At 46.2% G+C, this 26,723-nt stretch overlaps 1 protein-coding gene and 1 pseudogene across 5 annotated transcripts in view; one reads left to right on the top strand and one right to left on the bottom strand.

The window, feature by feature from the left end:
• The window catches only part of SHROOM4 (shroom family member 4), a 217,400-nt gene that overhangs the window by 147,882 nt on the left and 42,795 nt on the right, over positions 1–26,723 (top strand). For 3 of the 5 annotated variants that reach the window (XM_064574065.1, XM_064574068.1, XM_045878003.3), the window contains exons 3-4: positions 20,088–20,222; positions 22,797–25,293. In XM_064574065.1, the coding sequence (XP_064430135.1) occupies positions 20,088–20,222; positions 22,797–25,293 (2,632 nt within the window). Of the gene's footprint in view, positions 1–14,637; positions 15,054–15,811; positions 15,872–20,087; positions 20,223–22,796; positions 25,294–26,723 lie in introns of those variants that run through there. The other 2 variants (XM_064574066.1, XM_064574067.1) reach the window with 2 other exon arrangements.
• Positions 8,003–8,102, bottom strand: LOC123851489 (U6 spliceosomal RNA; annotated as a pseudogene).

The following is a 26,723-nucleotide window of genomic DNA, read 5'->3' as shown; positions in this document are numbered from 1 at the left end:
TAGGCAGTGGGGAACTAATGCAGGATTGTGAATAGGTGAATAAGAATGAAATTGGTGTTTGTGGGAAATTGGTGTGGGTTGGACTGGATGTAGGGTGGCCATGTGGTATGATTGCTTATGTAGAGTAGACTAGAAGAGTTAATGGGGGAGATATTTCAAAGCTAGGACTTGGTGACTGATTCAGTACACAGGCTAAAGAAGAGGAGAAGTAAATGGTGGTTACAAGGTTTGAGCCAGTCAGACTTTTAAAGATATAAAGCAAACAAATAAGATTTTTTAAAAGCTAAAGTAGGAAGAGTTAGGCTTGATGTCAATGTTTGTTTGGCTTTTCTTTGGTTTTCTCTTCAGTTTGAGGTGATTGATACATAGAGATTCAACTGGCAGTTGTAGAGCATAGGTAGAACTGGTGTGGTGCTCAGGTGAGAGATCGGGACCAAAGATTGTTCTAGACCCATAGAATGCTATTCCCAATCTAAACTAGTCTCAAGGGATGCCTTGGTGGTTCAGTCGGTTAAGTGGCTTGTCTTTGGCTCAGGTCATGATCCTGGGGTCCTGGGATTGAGTCCCGCATCTGGCTCCCTGCTCAGCAGAGAGTCTGCTTCTCCCTCTGCCTGCCACTCCCCCTGCTTGTGCTCTCTCACTCTCTCTGTCAAATAAATAAGTAAAATCTTAAAAAAAATAAACTAGTCTCAATTACACATAAGTATCTTTAGGTAATCACTTCCTCTTAAAAACATCATCTGCCCTTGACCTTCATTCTCCTCTAACAACTATTCTCTTTCCCTTCACAGCCCAGCTCCTTAAGCTCTTGAAGTGTTCTTATATTCATTGTCTCCCTTTCCTCCCTCCCATTTCCCCACTACAGTCTGGCTTCTTCCACTACTACAACACTCCTCTCTGTATAGTTCCAAGATGCATTAGTGTCCTCCAGGTTGAAAAAACAGGGAAGGAGCATCTTCCTTCTCCTTTTCCAATGGGCTATTTTAATAGAGTTTTTCAGCAGTATAGTACAGAGGAAGGAAGGTAGCCATTGATATATAATAGCATTGGCATCAAATCATTTACCAACTGGCCAACCTTTAGCAAGTTACCTAATCACAATTTCCTAATCTGTACGAAGATTTCTATAACCTTCGGAGTCATATGGGTAAGTGAGATGACATGTATAAAGCCCTTTGGAAGAAGTTGTTGCTTAATAAATATTAGCTCTGTTGAATACTTCTTTTTGGAAATTTCTTCTCGTTGATTATTAAACATCTCTTTCTCCTGGTTTTCTTCCTACTGCTTATTTTCAGTTCTTTTTCCTTAATTTGTCTCCTAACTACTGGTATACCCTAAAACAGTGGTCCTCAAACTTGAGTGTGCATTAGAATTATCTGGAGGACTTGTTAAGGAACATCTTGGTGCCCTCCTCCCTACAGTTTCTGATCCAGTCAGGGCCCAAGGAGTTCTCAGGTAGTGCTGGTGCTGCTGGTCTGAGTATTGAACTTCGAGAACTGCTAACCTAAAGTTTGGTCTCAGACTCTCTTTCTCATTCTATGAACTTTTCCTGAGAGGCTTCAGGTACTGCTGATAACTCCCAGATATCTATATCCAGAGAAGACCCACACTTCTAGATTCCGGATTCAACTGCACATTACACTTCTTCACCAAGCTGTCTCCCAGACACATCATAATCTAGCATGCCCAAGGTGATTCTAAAGTACATATGGAAATATAAATCTATAAGATTAGTCAGGAAAGGTCTGAAAAAGAAGAGTAATAAGGGAGAAAGGGACCAGTTCCTTTGAAACATAATATAAAACTACAGTAATTAAAACAGTTTAATTAAAACTGGTGCATATTCATGTGCCAGATCAATGGACCATACTTAGGTCTAGAAATTGATCCAAAGACATAGTTTAGTATATGATTTTTAATATATGATTTTATCTTGAAATATTAAAGGTCTTTCAAAACAAGACACAAAGGAAGCCATCAAGGAGAAAATTGTTAAATTCGACTGCACCAAAGTTAAAATGTACAGCAGAACAAAAATGCATAAACAAAATCTAAAGACAAAAAACTGGGAAGAAGATTTTGCATCTGATATGGGAGCTTGTTCCCTTTATACATAAAGAGCTCTTGAGATTGAGAATCACTAAGGAAAATACCAACAAATCATTATAAAAGAGAAAAAAGGACCTAAACAGGCAGTCGAGAAAAAAAGAAAGTTGGTCTATAAAAATAAATGAAAAGATGCTCACCAACACTCATAATTAAAGAAATATAGATTTATTTAAGCAACAATTCTTACCTTAAGATACAACTTTTACCTATCAGAATGGCAAAACTCAGAGCATTCGGTATACGTTTATTTTCGGCAAGCATGCGGAGAAACACACTCTTACACCTTGCTATATACCTTGCTACTCAGAGTGTGATCCTTGGACCAGCAGTATCTGTATCAACCCAGAGTTTGTTAGAAATTCAGTTCCAACCCAGATCTACTAAATCAGAATCTGCATTTTAATGAGGACCCCAGGTGATTTGTTTGCCCATTAAAGTTTGAAAAGCATTGCTGTAATACATTGTTGGTGGAAGTGCAAATTAACATAACCTCTTTGGATTTCAGGAGACTTTATCACAAACATTCACATATTTTGTGAACCACAATTCCACTTTATCTAATAGATATAATCATCTCTGTGTGTGAAGATTACAGAAATATTCACTGCAGCATTATTTGTAATAGCAAAAAAAAAAAATAGAAACAACCTCAGTTTTCATTAATTGGATAAAGGTTAAATAAACTGAACAAAATTCACATGGTATAATACTATCCAGTTGTTAAAAATTTGTGGAAAAGTACACACAGATATGAAATTATCTCCAAGATATATTGTTAGCACAAACATCAAGTTTCTGAACAATATTCTTGTATGCTTTTTTGGTGTTCTATTTTTATAATTCCCATTTTACAGATGATGTAAGTGAGGCAGAGATGTTAAATAACCAGCCCAAGGCCATACAGCTAGCAGTAACAGATTCAGATCCAGACAGTCTGCTTTCAGAACTTATGCTTTTAATACTATACCATACTACTTTCCAGGGATAAACAAGAAAATGTTAACAGTGGTCTCCCCAGGTGTGTGGAGGACTCATTTTTTATTGTTTATGCCTTTGTACTCTTTGAATGGTTTGCCTTCTGCAAATGTTGCTTTAAAAAAAAATACTTAAAAATCAACTTGTCCAAAATTGGATTGATTTCCCTCCCTACTCTTCTGCTGGTATTGGTGACAGGCTGAATCACTTACTGAAGTGAGAAATCTGGTAGACATTCTGGGCTCCCTCCTCTTCTTTACTCCTCACATCTGTCCAATCAGACACCAGGATTTATTAGTCCTACCTCCCAGACAAGACAATTCTCAAATATACCTCTCCACTCTATCCCTGAATCAGAGATCACTTGGACTGTAACATTTATTTCCTAAGTGGTCCACCTGCCTCTTTTCTCCCTGATGCCAACGGATACATCTTTCCAAAATGCAAATCTGGTTCTGCCACTGTCGAACTTAAAATCTTGCACTGGCTCCCCAGTGCCTGTGGGAAAGCCAAACTCATTTACATAGCGACTTAGTTCTCCCATGTTCTGGCCCAGCCTGCTTCTCTAGCCTTACCTCTCACCACCCCTCCTCTCACATCCTAATCTCAGGACACCATTTTTCCCTCCTATTTCCATGATTTTCACATGCTATTCCTTCTACAGGAGTACCTTTCATCTGGGTCAATCCTTACCCTTCCTTCAAGGTCAGACCTCAAGCATGGCCTCCTTTATGTAGATTTTTTGCCTGCAGGTTAGTAGACGTTATATATTCTGTGCTGGGCAGGTCAGGATACCCTAAAGTTCTGTGGTTTCTCAGTGTTCCACAGGACATGTCTCCAGTGTCAAAGCCCTCTTGCCTGAATGCTGTGCATTCATACTCCTTGTGGACCCCCAACATGGACTCCAACATGTGGACTCCCAACATTTTTCAATGCTAGTACTTACATAGAAAGGGAAACACAAAAATACAAAAAAATATATTTCCCTTTCTACATAGGTACTAGAATTGAATTCATTCATTCATTCATTCATTCATTCATTCAATTATTGAGAGCAAAGCAAGCACAATTCAAGATGCTGAGGACAAAGCAATGAACAAATTCTGTTCACTGCTAGAATTTTGAATACTTTATAATTTTCATTGTGATTCTGTCTTTTAGCGTTAGTGTTTTCAAATTAAATCTATATTTATGTATGAGTTTTGTTTCAATTTTACAAGCATTACCTTGACAAAATTTAAAATCCAATTTAAGTCAAGTCCAATTTTTAAAAAAATAACTGATTTGTTTATTCTCCATCCCAAGGGGAAGGAATGTGTATGATTGAGTGCAGGAGTGCATGCATGCCTGAGAGAGAGAGAGAGTGAGCAAGCAGTTACCCCGCAGTGAGGAAACTGGGTAAGGAGTGGGTTGGGGAGGCATGAGTAGGGGAGTTCATGTTCCCCAGAAGGAAAATAATTTTGTTTCAATTGCTGCCTTTTTTCTTAAATTGTTGTTTGAAAACCCTCTAAAAAAAAACAAAATGAAAACCAAAGAAATGAAAAGCTTGAGCAACTAGAGGTTTGCAAATGTAAATACATCATATCAGGAAATTTCCCAGGAGCGTATGCAGGACATTGGGGAACCATGCGAAAGCCTTTATGGAGAGAAACTTCAGAAAGGGAGGTAGATATATGGCAGCTGCTCACCAGCCCATACCCCCTCAAACAGGGAAGATGTGAGCAGAGATTGGCCCTCTTGGTTCTGGCACCTTCCTCACCATGAAGTAGTATGTTCCCACCTGCCCCTGGAGCCCAAACTCTATTCAGGAAGCCCACTCGATTATGTACACAGCCACTGACAGTTGAGGAGAGGCTCCCAGCCTGCCTTGGAAGACAAGACCCCACATAAGTCAAAGCATCAGCAGACATTATTTTATATATTTATTTATTTATTTTTAAAGATTTTATTTATTTATTTGAGTGAGTGAGAGAGAGAGAGAGAGAGATCATGAGCAGTGGGGAAGGGTAGAGGAAGAGGGAGAAGCAGGTTCCCCACTGAGCAGGGAGCCGGATGCGGGGCTCGATCCCAGGACCCCGGGATTTTGACCTGAGCCGAAGGCAGACACTTAATGACTGAGTCATCCAGGTGCCCAGCAGCCAGTATTTTTTTTTTTTAATCAGTTGCTTTTTATTTTATGTTATTTTAGTCACCATACAATACATCATTAGTTTTTGATGTGGTGATCCACGATCCATTATTTTCGTATAACACCCAGTGCTCCATGCAGTACGTGCCCTCCTTAATACCCATCACTGGGCTTTTAAAGAAGCCATTTGAAAATCTGTTTTAAAATGCATGGTAGCATTCTTTAGAGTGATGGCTCTCAAACTTGGGTGTGCAGTAGAATCACTTGGAGGGCTTGTTAAAGTTCAGATTGCTGGGCCCTACTCCCAGAGTTTCTGATTCAGAAGGTCTGGAGTGGGGCCCCAGAATTTCATTTCTTTTTTTTTAAATTTTTTATTGTTATGTTAATCCCCATACATTACATCATTAGTTTTAGATGAAGTGTTCCATGATTCATTGTTTGTGCATAACACCCCGTGCTCCATGCAGAACGTGCCCTCTTTAATACCCATCACCAGGCTAACCCATCCTCCCACCCCCCCTCCCCAGAATTTCATTTCTAAACAAGTTCTCACTGATGCTGATGCTGATCTATAGAAAAAAAAACTTTGAGAACCACTGTTTAGGGAAAAAGCACAGGAATTTGGAAGTGAAGAACCTGGTTTCAAGCCTTGTGTGATTTATTTCACCCCTGAGCCTGAGTTTTGTCTTTCCTGCAGTGGAGTTTATAAGGTGGTTGTAAGGATTAAATGGACCGGTGTCTATGAAAGTTCTTTGTGAACAGTATACAAATATTAGCAATTAGATGGCTTCACAAATGGTACTTGCTGCCACACTCCACACCAGATTTTCCTGTGCCTTGTCCCCTTTTCATGCAATTTTGTCCCACCAAATTCATCAGGCACTTGGGAAGAAACTATAGCCAAGAAGGCCTTGAGTAGGACGCCTGGGTGGCTCAGTTGGTTAAGCGTCTGCCTTCAGCTCAGGTCATGATCCCAGGGTCCTGGGACTGAGCCTCGCGTCGGGCTCCCTGCTCCCTAGGGAGCCTGCTTCTCCCTCTGCCTCTGCCTCTCTCTCTCTCTCTCTCTGCCTCTCATGAATAAATAAATAAAATCTTAAAAAAAAAAATGCCCTCAGTAGTAATTTCTTTCAACCCACTGGGCACAGCCTTGATGCTGACCCTGACTTGACCCCATTCCTTTGCCCGGTCTCTCTTCAACTTGCTCCTTATTCTTCCAGCCCTGGCCACCTCTCACAGCAAAGAACAGCTCCCAGTACTGATATTGGGGTTAAAAAACCTGTCAGATGAAGGGGTTTGGGGGTATTTTTTGTTTTGGGGTTTTTTTTGTTGTTTTTTGGGGGTGTTGGTTTTTGGTTTTGGTTTTGGTTTAGTAGTAGAATAAACAGAGGAATACACTACCAAGCAGCAAATCATTGGTTGGTGAAGCATTTTGCTAGTTGGTGGGCTCTAGGCTGATTTACCTGAGGGCAAAATCCAGATGTTTGAAATAGTTAAGTGGAATTACAAGTAAAATTGCAGATTCCTAACTTAAATGTATCAGACAGTTGTATTGGACAATTGTCAGGGTAAATGATATATCCATGTAGAACGGTGTCTTTTTTCTTTGAAAACTTTCTCATTCAACTATAATGCAGTGTAGTGTAGAAAGCTTTGAAATTTTGTAAAGGCGTAAAAAATATTAAGAAAGACCCTTAATATTCCTCATATCAGTGAGGTCATATGATATATGTCTTTCTCTGATTGACTTATTTCACTCAGCATAATACCCTCCAGTTCCATCCACGTCGTTGCAAATGGCAAGATTTCATTCCTTTTGATGGCTGCATAATATTCCATTGTATATATATACCACATCTTCTTTATCCATTCATCTGTCGATGGACACTCTGAAACAAATAATACATTATATGTTAAAAAACAAAAAAGGAAGAAGATAGCAGGAGGGGAAAAATGAAAGGGGGGAAATCGGAGGGGGAGACGAACCATGAGAGACTATGGACTCTGAGAAACAAACTGAGGGTTCTAGAGGGGAGGGAGGTGGGAGGATGGGTTAGCCTGGTGATGGGTATTAAAGAGGGCACATACTGCATGGAACACTGGGTGTTATGCACAAACAATGAATCATGGAACACTACATCAAAAACTAATGATGTAATGTATGGTGATTAACATAACATAATAAAAAAAGAAAGAAATCTAATATTTAAAAAAAAGAAAGACCCTTAATTCCGCCACATAGAGATAAATACCTACTGGGAAGATATAGTGTATTTGTATTCAGCCTTTTAATATGTGTATGATTATACATGAGTATAATGCATATATACATGCATTATACATGCATATATATTTTTTGAATTGGGCTGGTACTACATACAGGTTTATGTACTTTTCTTTGACTTACTATTATATTGTGAGCCTTTTCCAGGATCATTAAGTAGTCTTGAGAAACATGGTTTTTAATGGCAGACTATTATTCCTTCCTGTAGATGTATAATACTTCACTTAACTCTTCCTAAATGTTGGACTCTTAGGATATTCCTGTTTTTAGCATTATAAATATCCCTGCGGTACATGACACTTCATGTACATAAATCAATGTGTGCATGTCTGCTTGCTCTCTTAGGATAGAATCCTAGGAGTGGGAAGACTGGATCAAAGGGTAGGAACATTTTTTAAAACAGATGTAACTCACATACCATCAAATTCATTACTTTCAAGTGTGTCATTCAGTGGTTTTTAGTGTATTCACAAGGTTGCGCAACCAGTAATGCTGTCTAATTCCAGGGGAGAAAAATGGAGTGCTTCATACATTTGCATGTCATTCTTTGCAGGGGCCATGCTAATTTCTGTATCATTCCAATTTTAGTGTATGTTGGCTGAAGCAAGCACAGTAGGAACACTTTGATGTCTCTTGCTATGGCACATTTCCCTCCAGCAAATGTGTACCCATATCCCTTCCCACCCAGCAGTGCGTAAGAATGCCTGTGTTCCTGCAACTTTGCTGACACTTAGTTTAAAAATACATATTGCCGATATCATTGAAAATGGCATTTTATTGTTGTGTCTCTCTGATTAGCTTTTCTTCTTCTCCCACCTGAACTCTAGCTGTTCTGTGGAGACCCGTCACCCACCCTCTTTGCACACACTTACTACGGGCAGTTATGTCCACTGTAGCAGCATCCACTGCCTCCTCTTGGGATAATGACCGCAGGTCCAGAGCCTGCCTTAATCTCTTTCTAGCACTGCAGCCCAGACATTAAGCTGCTTGCTAGGCATGCCTATCTACATAATTCAACAGCCTATGAAACAAACTCCTGTCTAAAATCAAACATTTCTCCTGCAACCAGCTTCTGCTCTGACTTCCCTATCTAGATGAGTAATAGCACTGTTCTCCCACGTGCTTCATGGTCACGTCAACCCCATTCTCTCCTCCGTATTTAATTAGTAGTCCGACCTTGTTGATTCTGTCTCTCATGTCCTCCCTCCCATCCTTCCCTTCTGCTCCATCCCCGCTGTCTTGCTCTATCGTATCTGTGGTGCTAGCCTGCTCACTTCTCTGTGCTTTCAGTATTTGTCCACATAATTCGTCCTACACGTGGCTACCAGCATAACCTTCCCAATACACTGCTTTTACCATGTTGCTCTCCTATCCTGGAACCTCCAAAACCTCTCTCTTGCCTCTTGGGTCATATTAAGTAAATGCTTTACCCTGACACTGTGGCCCACCATATTCTTACCATCGTTTTTATTTTACTTCCTGTGTGCCTTATAGAAACCACATGTTCTTCATTCAGCATATTCCCGCTTTTCCCCCTCTTGTTTATGCAAAACCTGGCACGACTTCTCCAGTGTCCTCCAGTTTAAACTGGGTCTTCAAGACTTAGCTTAGAGGTGCTGTGAAGTCTTCCTTGATTAACCAGCTGTGCTTTCTCCTTTTTTAAACACTCCTTCTGTCAGCATTTCCTTCATGACATGACATTCTCGTTAGGGTTTAGTGGTTACTTAGGTATTTCTATTCATCCCCTATTCACATTATAAATTTTTTGAGCACAGGGATTATATATTCTTCATTTTGGCATGTCCCATAGTACCTCTCCATGTACCTTAAATGTAGATGGAAGTTCCATCAATGCTTGAATAAAAGAATGGTGAAGACTGCCAACTTTTTTTTTTTTTTTTTTAGAACTCCTAATGACTCAGTTTCGGGAATGAATTCTGTGCTAAGAAGGTACAGATGCCAGATGACCCAAATGTCATGGTGTCTTCTTTTTCCCTCACTCTCCACATTCAATCCATCAACAAGTCCTGTCAGCTCTACCTCTTCGAGATATCTCTAATCAAGCTTCTTTTCTCTACCTTACTGCTTCCTCCCTAGAACAAACCACCATCATCTCTTACCTACAAGAGACTTTTCAACTGGTTCCCTGGCTTCTACTCTTGTCCTACCTAAATCCATCAGTCAGGTGAGATCTTTATAAAACTTCAATCATGGTAGTCCCCTGCTGAACAACGTCCACTGCCTTCCCACTGCAGTGAGATTTAAATATATGCTTCTTACCTTGGCCTTTGAGAACTCCACCATCTGGCCTTGGTGCTTTCGCAACCTCATCTCCCACTACTGTCCACCTAGCTCACTGTGGTCCAGCTCCACTGAGCATTGGCCCTTCCTCATTGTCATGTTTGCTCAAAGCAGAGTGAGTGGGTGCTCTTGGTTCTACTGGGGTATTCACTATTGTTGGCTTCATGTCCTTAGTAGTGGAGATGAGTTGAAGAGTGGCCAGAAGTAATTCTAAGGGCTTTGAGACTTGACTTTGGGGGAAACCTCTGTGGGTTCCATCATCCCCCTGAAAAGAGGTATCTCTAATACTGAGTTTGAGCAGAAGAAGATATTTGGCTTAAGGGGAGAAGAAAAGAAATCTTGTATTATTCCCATAACCTCCTTCCCACGGGATATGACAAATATTACTAATAGAAACCAGAGCTGGAGGACAAACAACCTCCACCTTCTTTATCACTCTGGGTGTTGGTTTAGGAAATTGGGCATCATAGCAGAAGCTGACTCAGAAGATGGTGCTCTATGAACCTGTTGTCATTTTCCCTGTGTGCTCTCCAGAAGTCTCCCTGAGGCCTCTAGTGATAGACTCTTAGCTTTTGTATATACAGGAAAGTGAGAAAAAGTCTCTTTCATTATTCAGTCTTGACTTGCTCCCCTTGCTTCTAGAAGCTGTGAAATATGCACTGTCAACCTCCCTGCCTTTGGGATCACTGACAAGAAGCAGTCTATGATGTGTATGTCTTATTAGACTATACATAGAAAAACTAAAATATGCTCTCCAGTGCACACTGAAAGAGAATTCCAAGTAGTATGTTTCTGAAGTACTAAGCATTTTTTAGCTCCTCATATTTGCAAGGCTCTCCTGCATCATTCACAGTTTGCCTCTTTCCAATCTTCTTTCAAAAGAGGTGTCCCCATGTTTTAAAGATTCCAATGTGAAAATGGATACATGAAAACAGAAGGTCAAATATAAAGGCCCAAATCAGATGAGGTATCACTGCCTACTTGGAGAGCCAAAAGGCACCCCCTGACACACACCACAGCATTTGAGAGAGTCTTTCTTTCCACCACAGCATTCCCTTTCTTATTCACTACCCTGGGTTTCCTTTTAGCTAGGGATGGACCCCAAGGTGGAGTGTGGAGAGGGGGATCCAGCAGATTTATACAAAAGAACTTGACCTGAGTATTCAGAGAAGTAAGGGGAGGTTGGAAGAGGTGGGGAAGGTGGGGAGGCAGAATGATACCAAAGCCCCTTCTACATAAAATACCCACATTTCAGGTGACCCAAATTATAACTTCCCCAGACTGACGAGAAAGCCACTGTTGGAAAAGTTGTCTTTAAAATTATACATACATGCACACACACTTACACAGACACATACACACATACATGTACATATTCCCCCTTGGTTTGGTCTGTAATAAGAAAGGGTCTCGGGGCTCCTGGGTGGTTCAGTCAGTTAAGCGTCTGCCTTCAGCTCAGGTCATGACCAAGCCCCACTTCGGGCTCCCTGCTCAGCGGGAAGCCTGCTTCTCCCTCTCCCACTTCCCCTGCTTGTGTTCCCTCTCTCGCTGTCAAATAAATAAATAAAAATCTTAAAAAAAAAAAAGAAAAAGAAAGGGTCTCTGGATCACCAGGCTGCAAGGCCCCCCACTAACAGTGGGGTGTGAGTGGGCCTTCGTAGCTCTGTATCCCTCCATGGTGATCAAGCAGCTTTTCCCCTATTTTGTCAGATAAACAAGCCGTGCATTGTTCTGTCCACCAGTCGGTGTGCAGGCTTCCCTTCCCGCTGAGCTGGCCAGGATGAGCTTGGACTCCTTCATATGGGGCAGGTGGAATGTGCTATTCAGGGGGAGGCTGGAAGAACCACAGAAAGTAAACAGAGCTAATCAAGGACACTTTTGTGCTTCTCCTTATCTAAACACTTTTCAAAAGAGGAAAGAGCCTGCAGTAGGTTATGGCCCAGACCTCGGATTAAGCACAATCCCCAGCAACACAGGCCGTATTTTCCTTCTTGCCCTGGGTTGGGGCAGAGCTATGGTTCTCTTTCTCTGTTTGCCTCTAAGTATTGTTTGACAGGTCTGCTGGGAGCCAGGGTCGGAGACAGGTAGTGCTGTCAGAAGATACTGGGGTGACAGCCCACCAGGGTACTCATTCCAGAATTTTTCTGCCTCCCTCTCCTCATCTCTCACAAGTTTTTTACCAGAGGACTCTTCTGGGAGCTAGCTTCTGGCTTATCTGCCACTTTCACCTGCATGTGCCCATCCTCCTCTTGCACCCATGCCAAGTTCTTATTTTCTGAGTGCTTGGAAAAGAAGCAGTCATCTTGGGACACCTGGGTGGCTCAGTCGGTTAAGCGTCTGCCTTCGGCTCAGGTCATGATCCCGGGATCCTGGGACTGAGCCCTGCATTGGGCTCCCTGCTCAGGAGGGAGCCTGCTTCTCCCCCTGCCACTCCCCCTGCTTGTGCTCGTGTCCCTCTCTCTCCCTCTCTCTCTGACAAATAAATAAAATCTTAAAAAGAGAAAAGCACTCATCTTTACCTTCCCCCAAACATAGGAGGTTATAGTTGGTCACCTAATCTGGAACTCAGCAGTGCTAAGGGAGAGGATACCCCTTTTACCCCCACCCCCTTCCCCAGCCTCTCTCTCAACTCCCAAATTGGCCAAACCGCTTGTGTTCCTCTTTTATCTTCCTTTGCCTATGGATTTTTCAAGTATATGCTGTCTGTGCCCACCTGCCCATCCTATCACCTCACCTGGTGACTCCCCAACTCATCTGCCCACCCCACCTCCCCTACCTCAGCAAGTCCCAGGAGCATGTTTGCACCTCTCATCATAATTTCCTCAACCTTACCTGGCCACTGAGAGGGCCAGACTACGGTCAAACTCTTTTTTCTTTATTTTGTTAGGACATGGGGATCAGCAGGCCTCATCAGGGAAGCACTGTTAGGTGCTAGGTTGCTGAGTGGAAGGAGGAAAAAAGGCACTTGGTGACCAGAAGATTAGGGAAGGCCTGAGTAATGACACGAGAAGAGACTGTTTATCCTGCTGCTTTTTCGGACCAGGGCTTATCCTGGTACTGTACTGTGTGTTGTCAAAGAACGGTGATCACACCAGCGGCATTCGTATTACTGCAGAACTTGTGAGAAAGTCAAATCTGGAGCCCGCTCTAGACCTACTGACTCAGAATCTGTATTTTAACAAGATGGCCAGGCCATTAGTATGCCCACTAAAGGTTGAGAAGCTCTGAGTACTTGAGTACTAGGTTTGGCTTTTGAACATTCTTTTACTTATTTCTTTATTGTTTTTTATAGGTTTTGTATTCAATTCCAGTGTAGATACAGTGTTATATTAGTTACAGGTGGACGATATAGCCATTCAACACTTCCATCCCCGGTGCTCATCCCAACAAGTGCCCTCCTGAATCCCCATCGCCTATTTTACCCATCCCCCCAGCCCTCTCCTCTCTGGGAACCATTGGTTTTGAACCTTCTTTTAACTAGTCCTTTCTCTTTCATCTTCATTTGGCTCACAAAAGTTATTTTTCTTGCTGTTAACAATACTTTGCCCATTATTATTTGGGGTAGAAGATAATATTAACAGCAGGCCCCATTTATTGAATGCCGGCAGGTGAGAAAAATGGAAGGTCTGTGACATGCCCAAGGCCAAACAAGGAGTGAGTGGTAAAGCTGAGACTCCAAGCCAGATTGATATGCCCATAAAATCCCCAGCCTTCCTCTATACAGTACCAACTACCAAAGGAGGGCCTATAGGGCTTCTTTGGATGGCACCTGCCTTTTGGGGAATAGACAAAAGTCAACCCAGACTTCCCTGGGCGGTACAGAGGGAAGAGAGGGAAAGAGGCCTCCGGGCATGATTTCCCCAGAGAGGAATGGTCTGGGCATCCTTCTTGTCCTGAGGGGGCTCATGTAAGCCCTCTTGGGCCAGAAATTGCTGGACTTAGGATCAGAGGCCAAGGGAAACTGGAATGGGGATAAGGAGTATTACAAACGGAAACCCCCAACTCTAAATCCCAGAGAGAAATTAAACTCTGATGCCTGACTTGGGGCTTGGGATATGCAACAAATTCACGTGGGGTTGCTCTGGTTTCTGGCTGTCGCACAGGTCAGTGAGGACATCATCTGAAGCTCCAGCCTGGGGCCTAGGACTATGACATCAGAGCATGCTATAGCTGGAAGAGTTGTTTGTTTCAATGGAGCGCAATGTTTTATTTTGCCGAGAGGAAACGGAAGCTCAGCGAGGGGGAGTAAGTTGCCAGAGGTCAGAACAAATTCATGGCAGAGCCAGGGATGCTGACTCCAAGCGCCACTATTCTGGAGTTGGGGTCTCTGCTGCGAAATGAGGTTTTCCTTGGATCTGCTCAGATGCCCACAGGAAGTGCAGATCCTGTAAACTACGACCCAGACTGGTTTGTAAGTCTTTCTGTCTCAGCAGGACCTTCCCCTTGGAAAATCTCTAGGTCACTTGACCCCAGCTATATAAAATAAGCCGTAGTCCTTCCTACTTGCTCTTCTGGACCTGGAGGCTGCTAGGCTTGGCTGATCTGGGCTTCCCTTTTCTGGGGCCCAGCGGACCTACGGAGATGGCTGGGTGGGGTCAGCTCAGTTCAGGAAGCACAGGAATTCTTTTAAGTGTATGTGTCTGGGGTATTTTTCTCTCTCACTTACGTGTATTTTTAAAAATTCTTTTTAGACACTCGCTTTATCTTTCCCAAACATCATTTCCTTGCTCCTTTCCTGAGTTCTAGCAGTGGCTGGGGGCCCAGCTTCCTTATTGGCCCCTGAGCTGTGGAAGGGGGTGGGCCAGGGCCCAGAGGAGGCTGGAGTAGGGAACAGGGGGGCTGTTTATGCTGCTGGAACTGCCTTTCATCCTTCCCTTTGCCACCAGGGTGCTGGCTGGTTTCTGGAGCTGCGTCTTCACTCCCGTCCCGCTCTCTGACACTGGCCTTCAGTCCCTATGGCTGTGGCCACATCTAGGTCCACCAGCTGATGGCCATACCTTGCCTTCAGTGCTCCTCCTCTCTGTTCTCAGAACTGAGACCTGACTGTGCCTGAGTCCCTTGGATCACACTCAGGAGCTGGGGCTGATGGCTCCTCAGCTCAGGAGGTCTTAACAGGAAGGCAGATGGGTCCCAGCTAAGGGAAGATCCAGCCTGCAGAAAGGAGCCCCGGGGGCTGGCTGGAGGGGTTGTTGGGCCCCTGAGCTGGCTGGATACCCAGCTTTCTCCTGAGCCATCTCCCCACCAGGGGCAACTTCCATGGTAGGTACTGCTGGTAGCCATGGCTGCCGCCTCTCTCCCACCCCTTTCTGCTTTCTTTCTTCAATATCCCTTTATTTCTGCTTCCTAAGAAAGGAACTTTGGGATAATGAATGGTTGGGTATGTGCTAATGACAGTACCTGAGCCAGGCTTGGAAGAAAGGGCAGGCCACTGGCACCATTCCTTCCATGGTGAGGGCCTGGACCTGCATGATTGATGGTTGGCATTTTCTTTCCTCTCTGCTTATTTCTCTTCATCCCTCTTCCCCACTGCATAAAGAGGGTATGGTTTAAACTCTAGGACCACCGGGACTTTCCTTTTCTGACTGCTTCTTGTGGAAATAGCTACGAGAAGCTACAGATATACCAGCTCATTGAGACAGGTCCCTCTTTGGGGAGGAGGGGTCCTGCGGTATCCTAGAATGGACTGGAGGTTCTGAGCCTCATCCTCATGGCAAAGCAATTTCAGCTTTCTGAAGTTGGCAAAGTGGTTCAGCTCTCTGTGTCTCTGTTTCCTCATCTGTTAAGTGGGGATAATAATAGCTTTTACTGATAAGGTTGGAGTGAGGACAGAATCAATTAATGGATACAAAGTGCTTAGTGTGTGGCACATCTTAAGTATTCAATAAGTGGTCCCTGTTGTTATTTTTTTTTAAGTTCATGGTATGTCAGGCACTATGCCAAGTGATTTCAACACATGATTGCATTTAATCCAGGCTATAACTCGTGAGTAAGGGATAGTTATCTTCCTCATTTTACAGATAAAGAATCTACAACTCAGGGAAGTGACTTGCCCAAGGTCACACATCTAGGAGTGGAATGTAAGTATGGACTGTCTCCAAGTCTAGGGATGTTTAGGAATAATACTAGACCAAGTATCGGACCCTATAGATAGTTTCCTCTCCTTTTCAAGCTAGGGCTAAAAGGCCCCAGCTCTAGCTGCAGTTCCTCTGCTAGGATTTTTCTTCCCCCAGTTTGTGGTTTTCTCCCCATGGTCCCAAAGTCCCTACTGCCTTGCTTCTGTCTCCTTTGGGATTGTTTCCTACTCCTGGAGAAACCCTAGCGAGTAGGGGCCTTTGTAAGCTACGTTTCAAAGTGTGACAAGGGAGTGGTGTAGCAGAACCTTGACAGTGGGTAGACAAACCCAGTGGGAGTACTCGTGAACCATCGAGAAGGACAAGTCTGAGCTGATAATCCTTGTTATAGACTATGTACTATTTACTGAGCACTTGTTATGCATCAGGCTGTGTCTCAGATGCTTTGAGAATATTATCCTTAATCCTCACAATAACCCAGCCAGGTAAGGATTATTTTTCCCTTTTTCAGATAAGAAAATCAAAGCTCAGATGGGTTAAGGTGACTTGTGTAGAATCACGCATCCAAAGTGGTAGGGTTAGGATATGAACCAAGATCCGTCTACTCATGTCTGTCTCCTTGCTTACTGGCCCACTACAGTTGGTGGGATGAAATGATGATAAGCAATATAAAAACATCATATTATTATGGGCCAAATTGTGAGGACTTGATTACTAAGGACAAGCACCCGGGAGGACATGGTACTTGAGCAGTACCTTGAAGAACAGGTAGGGTTCAGATTGACAAAATGAGAGCGGGATTCCAGGCAAAGGGGACAGTTAGAGTAATAACTAAAATTGGTTGAGGGCTTACCAGACTTTGTTCTAAGCAGCTGACATGCATTGTCTCATTTGTTCTTTACAACCGCATGAATTAGGTATTTTATCCGCATTTTACTACAATGGAAACTGGAGCTCTGAGAAGTGAAGTCACCTGGGTAACGGAACAGAGCTCCTAAGTGGTAGAGCTGGAATTCAAACCAAGGTGCTCCATCTCCAGAGCCTGTGCTAGATTCTGTTGGAAAACCAACAGCAAAGGCACAAAGTTGGTTGCAGGACATGATTGGAGCGCAGCCATGGGAGATTGGGCTGCATGGGTAAAGCTATCTTACAGACAGCTTTGAAAGTCGGATCCAGTTTATATTTGATGCAGAACAGGGTAGGAAATAGGGAGCCATGGGGCGCCTGGGTGGCTCAGATGGTTAGGCGTCTGCCTTCGGCTCAGGTCATGATCTCAGGGTCCTGGGATCGAGTCCCGCATCAGGCTTCCTGCTCCTTGGGAGCCTGCTTCTCCCTCTGCCTCTCTCTCTCTCTCTCTCTGTCTCTCATGAATAAATAAATAAAATCTTTAAAAAAAAAAAGAAAAAGAAAGAAAGAAATAGGGAGCCAGCCAAGATTCTTGAATAGGCCAGTGCTACGATTCAATGGGTGTTTGACACGATATGATCTAAAAGCAATGACTGGAGGGTGCCTGGGTGGTTCAGTCGTTAAGCGTCTGCCTGCAGCTCAGGTCATGATCCCAGGGTCCCAGGATCGAGCCCCATGTTGGGCTCCCTGCTCAGCGGGAAGCCTGCCTCCCCCTTCCCTCTGTCCCCCCGCCCCCGACTCATGTTCTCTCTCTCTCTCCCTCTCAAATAAATCAATAAAATCTTTAAAAAATAAAATAAAAGCAATGACTAGAGGTGGAATAAGGGGAGGCTGGTTGGCGGACTGACACAGTATTTCGGATATAAAGTGTTAAGGGCCTGGACTAGAACAGAAGGGGTTGGTGGCAGGTTCTATGGAGGAGAAGTGTGATTATGTGCAATAGTCTCAATGAAAATGAGGAGAGAGAGAGAGAGAGAAGCCAGAAAGATATAAAAGAAGACTCAGTAGAACTCAGTGAGGGATTGGAGGGTTGGGGAGAAAGTGGTATCAAGGCTGACCGCCCACATGTTAAACCCTGGACTCAGAAGAACTTCGGAAATCCTGGATATGGATGAAGGGCCCCAAATAAGAGAGGTACCCTGTTCTCCCCTGTGTTCTCCCTCAGTGCCTAGAAGCAGAGCGCACAGTAGACACACATGGTTCATAGTATGTAGCGGTACATAGTACTTCCGTGAGCTGCTTTATACATAGTTGTTAATGGGTGACTACCACCTAAGAGTAGCTGGAAGGATTTCTAGCACCATGGCTTTGTGCATGAGACTCTGGAACAGAGCCCCCACCTCCTCCCCCGCCAAGGTCTTCTTGTGCTTCCAACCTCCCTGCTGGGCACTCTGAAACCCATAATAGAGCACTACAGTTAAAAGTGGGGGCCTCTCTTGGCTTTCCTCCCCATAAATCCTAGCCAGGGCTGCTGACCTGTGGCTCTGGTTCCTGAACTTTGACAAGCAGCTTCCCTTGCCCTTCCTCTCACACCTCCTTGTCCGCGTCTGGCCTGTTACCACTCAACCCATGTTTTCCCCAGCAGGGCCATTCTTCTCAGGACTATCTTTTTAGGCCTTGGGCCTCTAGAGCCGTGCACTTCTGGGATTTTCTGTGTTTCCGCTGGGGTGAGGGGCATTCCCAGCTAGGATGGAATCCAGCTCAAGTCTATTCATACTGCTCCTGGGAGGTAGGGAGCTGATTTAACACACTAGATAACAAGCTTGTTCAAAACAGGGCCCCTTCTCCTAGTCAACTCTGTACCCTCAGTGTCTAGTATGGAGCTTGTCACAGTAAATGACTGCATAAATTAGTAAAGAAGCTATCCTCTTTCTCTCTCACATCTCCTTATTTATCCTCCTTTTCTCTTACTCTGTCATTCATCTCTCTCTCTACCACCCATTCCCCTTTACTATGTATTTCTCTATAACGTCTCTCAATTTTCTCCCTTTCTGTCATTTGTTTTTCTTGGTATCCTCTCTCACTCTTTTTTTTTTTTTTTAAGATTTTTATTTATTTATTTGAGAGAGAGAGAGCACAAGCAGGCAGAGGGGCAGAGGGAGAGGGAGAAACAGACTCATTGCTGAGCAGGGAGCTGACGTGGGTCTTGATCCCAGGACCCTGGAATCATGACCCGAGCCAAAGGCAGACACTTAACCGACTGAGCCACCCAGGCGCCCCGATCCTCTCTCACTCTTATCTCTATCATCCACCTGGTCCTTCTGACATCTGTCTTTTTCTTGCTTACTTGCTTTCTGTCCCTCCCTCCCCCACCTCATCAGTCTTCTCCTAATCTTCTGGCACAACCCATGTCCCATGTGTGCTCTGCTCTTCCCCATGTCATTCTTCCCCACTTGCAAGGGCGACGTCTCTTCACAGGGAATATACCAGAGGACAAGAATGGGTCTTGTCTAAGCCGGTCAGCGCAAGAGTAAGGCGGCGGCCTCCAGCACCAGACAGACCCTGTGGTTGTATCCAGGGCCTTGGCCTCAAACCTCTTTCCCTTTAGGTACCCCTGCCGTGCTGAGCAGCCAGTCTCTTCTGTCAGCCTCGCCCTGCGCCCTTCACCACTTTGTGCTATGTTCCCTGGCAGGAGTTGGGGCTCTTTGCCCCCCTCTTTGCCTGCAAACATGGGCGTCTCACCTCTGTACCCATCTTAGCCTTCACTCTCTCAGGGCCTTCACGAGGCTTTATTTGAATTCGCTCTCTCGCTCTCACTCATCTGTAAGCTCTCAAGGGCAGAGATGGTGTTTGATTCCTGTCTGTATCCCCAGAGCTGTGCCCAGACGGTACATACAACAAATGCTTATCAAATGAACAAGTGAAAACTGGAGGATTCGCAGCCTCGTGTTGACTTGTTTGAACTTCCCAATCACTTGCCTCTTCTTTTCGTAGAGAAAAAGTGGGAAGACTGACCAGATTGATTTTTTTTTCCTCAAAGAAAACTTAGGGTAGCTCACTGTTTACTGGGTAGCAGTACTCATTTCTTCCACAGATACTTACTGAGCATCTACTATGGTGTCTGGCACTGCTTGGGATACACCCACGAGCAAAACCGCCCTGCGGAGCCAACGTTCCGTGTAGCCACACCTCGCCCTCAGGATGAAGGAGATTTGAGTGCTGGGAGCTGAGGAGGGCCACTAAGATTCCTATATCAGCTCCTTGCAAGATGTTCTCCCTCATTTAAGGGAAAGCGCGGGTGGGGGGCGGAAGCTGCATGGGAAGTGATTTCAGCCCTGGTTCCCTAAGCTGACTTCCTGTTCCTTTCTTGCTGTAGGAGAAACGCCCCTGTCAGTAGGCCGCACTCATGGCATGTGGCCAAGCTGCTGGAGGGATGCCCTGAAGCGGCCACCACCATGCATTTCCCTTCTGAAGCCTTCAGCTTGTCCTGGCATTCCGGCTGCAACACCAGGTGAGTCTAGAACACGCCCCCTCAAGGTAGGCGGGAGGGTAGACAACCTGGCCATGTCCCCTCTTCTGCTCTAGTCCCCGTTAGATGTTGCAGAGCCCAGAGAGCTGTAATGGAAAACGGAGTGGGAATCCGTGGTCCCTGGGTTCTAGTCCTCAGCTACTTACTGCCAATTCTCTATGACTTTGGGACAGTCCCTTCCCTTCTAGAAAATGTTTCCTTGAAATACTTAGCTCACGTGGCTTGCGAGACGCCACACTCTCCTGCTTCTCATCCTACTTCAGCGGCTGCTCCTTTGCCCTCTTTTCCCCTGGTTCTTCCTCATCCCCCCCACCCCGCCCCGCCCGGTCTCTTAATGCAGGAGGGCATGGGGGCTCAGTTCTGGTCCTCTTCCCTAGCTACAGTGACTCACTGGTGATCTCATCCAGAGTTCATCAGCTCTGTCACAGAGCCAAAGCCTTCAGACTGGGCACCTCCCTGAATAACAGGGTCTACTTGCCATGAGGATCTCTCAATTCAGTGGGGCCTGGTATTGCCTGTTGTCAAAACAGCTGCCCAGAAGAGGCAGAGAACTTTTTCTGTGAAAACTCAGAGCGAGCAAAGCTGACCTTTCCCTACCACACCAAGATCTTCCCTCTCAGGAGGAATTTCTGTTGATGAGGCTCAGGGAAGGCACGTGCTGAGTTTGCCCCCAGTCAATGACTTTATTTGGCTTCAGAAGACAGGGGCTCCGAGCAGAGGCGGAGGCAGTTTTGTTCTGAAAGAATACACTGAAACATATTCTGAGCTTGGCTCCTGTTTGAGTGGGGGTGTGGTTGTTTGCAGCAGGAAGGGTGGCAGGGTGGGTGGCAGGATCCCTTGCCAACAAGGGACTGATGGATTCTTAGCCCAGAGGTCAAGTGAGCAGAGTGGCTAAGGGGCGAACAGGGAGCAAGGATTAAGGAAGGCTGATCTGAGGGTCTTGTGGGCCCCTGCCACCGCTCATCTCTGGCTTTCTGAACTGTGGCCTTTCTGAGAACAGTCTGCGACCTCTGGGGTTCTAGTCATTGGGAGTTACTGGCATGACTTGGCTCACTTTGGCTTTGTTTGTGGGAAATGGTACTTAAAATTCAAGATTGTGTCTGACCACGGTCCCTTCCTTGGTCTCCCTGGTTTGGCTTGGCTGTGGGGGGATGAGGGAGGGAAGGGTGGGCAGCAACCCTAATGTCAACACTAGTGGTACAGAGGGTGCTCCTAACAAATAGCAATTAAAACAAAAAGCAAATGAGCAGCAGCTAACGTGTGTTGAACTTTTCTAGGTGCCCAGACTGTGACAAGAGCTTTACATTTATTAACTGATTTCACCCACAAAGCAACCCTCTGATACAGATATTATTATTAGTCCCATTTTTTAAAAGATTTTATTTATTTATTTGAGAGCGAGAGACAGAGACAGAGAGGGAGAGGGAGAGCAAGAGAAGAGGGAGAGGGAGAAGCAGACTCCCCACTGAGCAGGGAGCCCGATGCGGGGCTCAATCTCAGGACCCTGAGATCATGCCCGAGCCAAAGGCAGACGCTTAACCGACTGAGCCACCCAGACGTCCCTTATTAGTCCCATTTAACAAATAGTATAGCAGAAGAGCTAAGACACTGGACTCATAGAGGCTTGGGTTCAAATTCTAGCTCTGCTTCTTTAGCACCTATGTGAGCTGGTCAGTTTACCTCGCTAAGCCTGTTTTTTGGCTGTAAGGTGGCGATAATAATCTCTCCCCTTCAGTTTGAGATGAGACATCATGAAGTGCTGGCACACTGTTGGCCCTTGGTAAATGGTCAGGCTTACTAGTATCAAGAAGAAAACAGGGGGTTGCTGAAATTCCGGCCGTGTCTGGGTCACAAGCTACAGCTGGGTGATCTTGAGAAAAATCTCCTCAGAATCACTTCCTTTTGCGGGGCTTGCTTTACTCCAGCCGTTCTCAAAAGTGTAGTCCCTGGGCCAGCAAAGAGTACCAGCATCACCTGGGAACTTGTTAGAAGAACAAATTCTCAGGGTGCACCCAGCTGTAGCACTCTGGGGATGGGACCCAGGGACGTGTGTTTGGACGAGCCCTCCCTGCGCTCCCTGACGCACACTCAAACCCAGCAGCCCACTGATTTGCAAAATGGGCTGGCTGAAATTGAATCAACCCTTTAGAGCCCCTCTCTGATACTAATATTCTATGATTGTCTCTCCTGGCCGAGAGCCACATGCTGACTCCCTAAGGACGGTGACAGGCCAGAAGCCATTCTAGACTCACTGGCGGCAGGGAAACAGAGCATAAGCCCCAGTGGAGTTCTTACACTTTTCGTCTCTGGGATCTTGCCCTCTCCTGCTCCCATACGTTGTCTTGTGTCCCATTCTACCACATCTCTGTGGCACCCCCGTGTCCCTATCTTTCGCTGCTTCCCTTGCTTCCCTTGTGGCCTTATCGCCTTCTTATTTGCGGCATGGGAGTTCTGCCTTCTCTGGGTTGTTCTGCCTTCTCCCGTGGCAGGGCTGGCCGAGGTGGGAAGGGGATCTGGTCATTTGGCTGACTAACCAGTGTGCCCTGTGTCTTGCAGTGACGTGTGTGTGCAGTGGTGCTCCCTTTCCCGCCACTGCAGCACTGAGAAAAGCAGCTCCATTGGCAGCATGGAGAGCCTGGAGCAACCAGGCCAAGCTACCTACGAGGGCCACCTCTTGCCCATCGATCAGAACATGTACCCCAACCAGCGTGACTCGGCCTATAGCTCCTTCTCAGCCAGCTCGAACGCCTCTGACTGTGCCCTTTCCCTCAGGCCAGAGGAGCCGGGCTCCGCAGACTGCCTCACGCAAGGCCTGGGGCCAACTAAAGCCCCTCACGGCCAGCCCAGTGTGACCGAGACCTCAGGAGGCAGCCGGCGCAGCGACGGGGGCCACCTGACTCCCAGCTCCCAGATGTCATCCCGCCTGCAGGAGGCCCACCCCTCGGGGCCTGCCAAGGCTGCCGGAGGTCCACCACAGCCTCCAGTGAGGCGAGATAGTCTCCAGGCCTCCAGAGCCCAGCTCCTCAACGGAGAGCAGCGCAGGGCTTCTGAGCCTGGGCACGCGTCGCAGCTGAAGGAGAAAGTGAGCTTAGACACCGTGCTATCCCCAAGGAACCCTAACAGGTTCTGCTGCCTCAGCGGGCAAGACCAAGTGACAAACGAGGGCCATCAGAACTGTGAGCTCAGCCAAGCTCCTGAACCCAGCCAGCAGGACTCTGAGCATCTACTGATGGAGGCCTCGGCCAAAGCGGTCGGATTCCCAAAAGTGTATGACAAAGCTTCCAGCATAGATTCCAGCCCCCTCAGCAAGGCTTCAGCCGAGCTAGCTAAGGCTTCTTCTTTTGGCAGCGCTCCACACGTCACAGGACCCACAGGGCACCGCCACAGTGCCCCGGAACAGCTGCTGGCGTCCCACTTACAGCATGTACACCTTGATACCAGGGGCAGCAAGGGCACGGAGCTCCCAGCCGGGCAGGCCGGCCATGAGTGGACTCTGTCACCTTTGCATGGCAACCACGCGGGGAAGGGAAGTCCGTGTGTCCCTACAGGAGGAGCCCAGGACCAGCCCAGCAAAGACGGAAAGGCCAGGCAGGTGGATGATAGGCCCTTGAGTTCAGGGCAGCCGAGCGCAAGCAGTTCCCCACACACAGAGGCTGACGGACACCCTCCAGAGAAAGGCTTCCAGGACCCGAGCAGAGCGTGCCGAGCAGGCAGTGAACTAGCCAGCCAGCAGCCCTCCTCTGCCTCTGGATCCCTTGTCCCACAAGCCAGGGGTTGTTCTTCCACCACTAAAGGAGCTGGTAGCACAGGGGCCACTGAAGAAGGGGACAGCGAACCCAAGGAATGTGGCCGGGGGGACAGTAGGCGGAACGGAGGGCCCCGGGGCCGCTCAATCCAAAACCGGCGGAAGAGTGAGCGTTTTGCTACCAATCTGCGTAATGAAATCCAGAGGAGGAAGGCCCAGCTCCAGAAAAGCAAGAATCCCTTGCCGCAGCTGTGTGACACTAAGGAGCCAGTGCAGGAGACCGAGGAGCCCCTAGAAAGTACTCCACCTCCTGCCTCCAGCTCATCGCTTCTGTCCTCATGTAAAAAACCACCCAGCCCCAGAGACAAGCTCGTCAACAGGAGCATGATGCTCAGGGCTCGGTCTTCAGAGTGCCTCAGCCAAGCCCCAGAGAGCCATGAATCTAGGACAGGTTTGGAGGGACAAATAAGCCCCGGCCGGAGGCCTGGCCCGCCCTCCGTGAGCCTGAACACCTGGTGGAAAGCATCGGACCCCTCGTCCTCAGACTCTGCGAAGACAAGTGTTCACCGCGGAGTCCGCGGAGGTCACTGGAGGTGGTCTCCAGAGCACACCCTGCAGCCACATGTGGCACGAGCCGTGGAAGGCCCTCCTAACCCAGGTGACAGCAAGGAATTGAAGGCTTCTGCTGCCCAAGCTGGGGAGGAAGCTATCCTCTTGCCCTTTGCCGACAGAAGAAAGTTCTTTGAAGAGACTAGCAAATCCTTATCTACATCTCATTTGCCAGGTTTAACCACTCATAACAATAAGACTTTTACCCAGAGACCAAAACCTCTAGACCCAAACTTCCAGCCGATGAGCTCCAGCTATAGGGAGTTGAGGCGCCATCCGATGGACCAGCCCTACCATTCCACAGACCAGCCATATCGTGCCCCAGACCAATCCTATCATTCTCTGTCACCCCTTCAACCAGAAACCCCCACCTACTCAGAATGTTTTGCAAGCAAAGGTCTAGAACAATCCATGTGCTGCAAGCCGCTGCGCTGTGGTGATTTTGATTACCGCAGGACCTGCTCTTACCCCTGCAACATCCAGGGAGCTGTAGTCCATGACGCTTGCATTTATTGTTCTGGGGAACTCTGCCCTGCTCTGCGAAAGAGAAACATGATGCCAAACTGCTACAACTGTCGATGCCACCACCACCCGTGTGTCCGGTGTTCAGCTTGCTGTCATAATCCCCCGCACGGTGGCCCCGAGGACGGCAGCCTGGCGCCCGGCAACACCTGGAAGCCCAGGAAGCCGACAGTGCAGGTGAGGCCTTGGTTCTTGGATGGGTTTGCTTCGTTATTCTCCCGGTGAGGAGAAAGCGAGGGAGAGCCCTGGAAGATACCACAATTCCAATCCCTTGAAACCGTACCCTGGCTTCGCCACATGCTATTTTCATAACCCTGGGCAAGACACTCGGCCACCGCAATTGCAGTTAACCCACCTTGAGAGTTAGGTGAAAATAGCATTATTTTTTCTTCACAAAACGGACAGAACCAGGATTTGTATCCTGACTGTAAAACGGGTATCTGAGTGACCTTGAGCAAGTCGTGCAACCACCAGAACTTGCAATCGCATGATTTTGAAAGGGCAAAAGAGAGCATTTTTGCCTCATGAAATGGCCAGTGCTGAGAAAAGTCTTATGACCTCATCTCTACAGATGGGGGGAAATAATGGCTGCCTCATAGATCCAGTTGTAAGGATCAAAACAGGCCCAGTGCCTGACAGAAAATAGCACTTATTCCCTTCCATTTCCTGCTTACAAACTACTTTGCAGATGTCCCCCAGGGTTCTGCTTTTAGAGATTTGACCTGTCTGGGTTTCTCAAGAATAAATCCTTATGCCCTTCTCCAGCCTATCTTTCTCAGAGACCCGGGGCTAGACTAGCCGTTGTTATACCCTGGTGATGACCTACCACCCCAACACAGGCCACCACCATCCCCCAGGGTACTTCTGAGAGGATCCCCTATGTCCTTCGTGATCCCTGCCACATTCCTGCCCCATGGCTTCCCTAGCACCACCTTTTGGCTGGCGCTCTCAGATCAGAAGTGAATTCCTGTGTCGAAATGTTATTGCCTAGGCAGACACTTCTGAATGACTCTGAATGAAATTTCTCAATACACATTCTTTGAAAAAAAAAAAAGGAACCTTAGGGGTGAAAGAAGCCTTACCCAAAAGAGTATATACTATTCCTTTTATGTAACATTCTAGAACAGCTCTTCAGTGGGAAACAAGTTCAAAACAGTGGTTACCTACAGAAGGTGCCACAGAGATTGAGGGGAAAAGGCATGAGGGAACATTGTCAGATGCTGATAATGTTCTGTATCTTGGTAAGCGTTTGAGTTACACAGGTGTATGCATTCATGAAACCTCAACAAATGTACACTGAATATTTGCGCATTTCACTGGAGGTAAATTTTGCCTAAAAACATTAGAAACAAATATCAAACTTCATTTAATAACACGTATGCTGACGTTTTTGAGCTATATTGAGGTACACAACTTACGGTTTTCAGCCTACAAATGTTGAACGTATTTTGTTATTTATCTTAGGATTTCATGTTTTTGATGCTATTGTAAATAGTATTGTTAATATCAAGTTCAAATTCATTTTAATACTATATGGAAATAACAATTTAATTCTGTGTGTGGCCTTGTATCCTGCAACCTTGCGGAACTCACTTATTAGTTCTGGT

This window comes from Mirounga angustirostris, unplaced genomic scaffold (genome assembly GCF_029215605.1).
Source record: "Mirounga angustirostris isolate CCGP_5_RB_7025 unplaced genomic scaffold, mMirAng1.0.hap1 SCAF_11, whole genome shotgun sequence".
NCBI classification, from domain to species: domain Eukaryota; kingdom Metazoa; phylum Chordata; class Mammalia; order Carnivora; family Phocidae; genus Mirounga; species Mirounga angustirostris.
The sequence above is the reverse complement of the archived record's forward strand: the minus strand, read 5'-3'. Positions and strand labels throughout refer to the sequence as shown.